This window comes from Aphanomyces astaci, assembly GCF_000520075.1.
Source record: "Aphanomyces astaci strain APO3 unplaced genomic scaffold supercont1.94, whole genome shotgun sequence".
In the NCBI taxonomy this organism is placed as follows: Eukaryota; Oomycota; class Saprolegniomycetes; order Saprolegniales; family Verrucalvaceae; genus Aphanomyces; species Aphanomyces astaci.
The window spans coordinates 176,712-179,549 of record NW_009798357.1 but is presented as its reverse complement, the minus strand read 5'-3'; the positions used below and the strand labels follow the sequence as shown (position 1 = coordinate 179,549).

Below are 2,838 nucleotides of genomic sequence, written 5' to 3'. Positions count from 1 at the left end.
ACCACCTGCGCTTGGACTTTCCGCACATGCACACATGTGCAAGCGCAGCATGTATACATGTCAATTTTTAAAAGATCATGCATTTTCACATGTAACGTTGAAAACCATACAAAACAATTCAATACAAAGTTCTATATAAAAAGTTGATATAATACAACAAACATTGAGACTCAGGTACAGAATACCGAAATTCAAGGTGTCGGAGATACTACGTAGTATCTGGCAAACCGGTGCACACCGCTGTACTTGCATCCCAACATCTTCGTGTTTTCACGTATGAAGTCAACATTTTGAAGTAACGTTAGCATGTTGCATGAAGGACAGACTTAGTCGACATGCGAGATAATCGCGAGTTTTCGTTCATTTCCTGCATCTCCCTGCACAATGTGCCCAAGCTGTCTAGGCACCCAGTGATTCATCTAAGTGGTCTGGCGTGAGTTGAAATCCCGCAGGAAGGACATTTTTTATGCAAAACCAAAGCGACCATATATTTGTGATTCTGTAAAACCCGAACACCCTCCTTATGATCCGTGGTGAAAGATTATGTTGCTAGCGACCACAGTAGGGCAAAACCATCGTCAAAGATTGGTGTGGATTAGCGTGCGAGATGCATATGACAATTGGCTAGGCCCTGGTCCAAGATTGGTGTGAATAGAGCGAGATTAGCGTGGTAGGTGTTCGTTTACGTAGCTGAGACGTTTAGTAGTGTAGTGAGAAAATGCTCGCCCCAGATAGTGCCACGTCATCTAGGCTATATATGCATATGACAACGGCTTGGACACGACAAGCGAGATTAGCGTGCGAGGTGTCCGTTTACGCAGCTGAGACGTGTAGTAGTGTAGTAAGCGAATGCTCGCCCCAGGTATTGCCACGTCATCTGGGCTACATATGCGTATGACATCGGATGAGTTAAGATGTCGGACAAAGATGGCGAGAATAGACGGTAGAAATAGCAGTTGAAGTAGTAGTAGGAGTAAAGATGAGAATAGACACTTCCGATTATCCCCACTACACTCCACACCTATCCTAAAAATCCTCCATGCCCCAGCCGGGGCAGCACATCCTAACTTGGTGGTCATACTGGGGCCTCCCTAACTGTTGCGAACTCGAGGGGAGTAACAGCGCCAAGGCGGCGAACCCAGTGGGATATGGAATAATAGCTAAATTTGGAAAAGGAAACGGAAGGTGAAGAGTCAAGAAGCCAAGGGTCACAAAGCAAAAACCCACGCAGGAGGAAGTAGCAACATGGCGAGCATCGATCCCAGCCAAGAACAAGCCTCACAGAGTGGAGCACCAGGCGGTCATGGAGATGGCGGCTACGACCCAAAACTTCGATTCCTCAAATCCTCAAATACCGAGACGTTGGTGGGGGTGACTTCGACCCGGACACGCGAGGGTGTGTTGAGGAGTGGCTCGAAAGCATGGAACGGTACATCGCGGCCGATGGCCGCATGAAAGGAATAGCCTGGCCCGAACACCTCCAGCACGTGCTGATCGCCGACCGCCTTAAAGGCAGAGCGGCTAAGTGGTACTCGCACGCACTCAAAGGAGTGAAAGAGGACGACCGCACGTACACCATGCTGAAGGAGCGGATGGTGGGCGCTTTTGGATTGCACCCGATGCGGACAAGCGACACGATCAAGGCCGACATGATCTCAAGGGCCAAACGAGCGAATGAAACGTGGCAGGAATATGCGGAAGTCCTATACGCGATGGCAGAGGGTATTACTGTTCCCGAGGCATGGTTGGTCGCCTGCTTTACGAAAGGGGCGGAACCAGCGGCAGCCAAAGACCTACACATGGGTAAGGTCAAGACAATGCTGGAGGGGGTGCAATTGCTGGAGCTGCTGTACGGTGCCAGTGGGGGAGGCACAACCGCGAAGACCACTCGAGCTTTTCCAATCAACGCAAAGGTGACAATGCCGTCCAGGAAGACGAAGCGTTGTCAGCCAAGGATTTGAAGATGATCGAGACCATGGACAAGAAAATGACAGAGACTATGACAGTCATGTGCCGGATGATAGCGTCTCCAACCAAGTGGCGCTGGACTAAAGAAGGCCCGGACGGCGAGAAACCGGCAAAACGGTACCGCACGGACCGTCAGACGTGTTGGAACTGTGGTACCCTGGGCCACGTCGCGACCGAATGCACGCTGCCCGAAGTACCCGGCGCGATTGAGAAAGGCCTGGAGGAGTTGAAGAAGAAGAAGGCCGCGAAGGCAGCAACCGGATGGGCGGCGGGAAAAGAATAGAGGGGCGGCCTGTAGCGAGGGGCGCTCTGAAGACGGGGGAGCTGAAAGAATTTGAGGAGGACGAAGAGGAAGACATGTGTGGATGCGGAGTATTGCAGTGGACAGAAAGGGAAACCACCAGAAGGGAGGAAGACCGCTAACAAGCGAAGAAAGAGAGAATGGCACCGAAGAGAGAAAGAAGAGCGACGACGACGAATGCAGGCGGAGACCGAGGAGCGACAACGCAAGAACCAACTGAGTATCCGACTCGTAGGGGGCCAGCGAGTACCCACTTGGGGGGTGGAAATTGAAGGGCACCCATGCGCCGTACGGTTGGACACGGGGGCGGAAGAGTCTATCTTGGCTGGACGACTGGCGCACTTAGGCACATGGATCGAGGACACGTCGAATCGCTGGCTCGAGGGCGCCTCGGGGGGACTCCTGCGCGTTAAGGGGCGAGTGCGCCTCGAATGGACTATTAAGGGACGCCAAGTAATCGTCGAACCATTGGTGGTGGATGGGCTTTCAGAAGATCTGCTGCTCGGAAACCCTTTCTTTGACCATCACGGATGTCAAGTAGCGTATGACACCCGAACGCTGAACTTCCC

The 2,838-nt window shown here is 52.2% G+C and overlaps 1 protein-coding gene across 1 annotated transcript; it reads left to right on the top strand.

The window, feature by feature from the left end:
- Positions 1-1,421: 1,421 nt before the first annotated feature.
- On the top strand, positions 1,422-2,251 carry H257_16919 (hypothetical protein; the record flags this gene model as incomplete). The annotated part of the gene is made up of 2 exons (XM_009845532.1): positions 1,422-1,854; positions 1,914-2,251. The coding sequence occupies 2 exons, from the start codon at positions 1,422-1,424 to the stop codon at positions 2,249-2,251; spliced, it is 771 nt and encodes a 256-aa protein (XP_009843834.1).
- Positions 2,252-2,838: the final 587 nt, after the last annotated feature.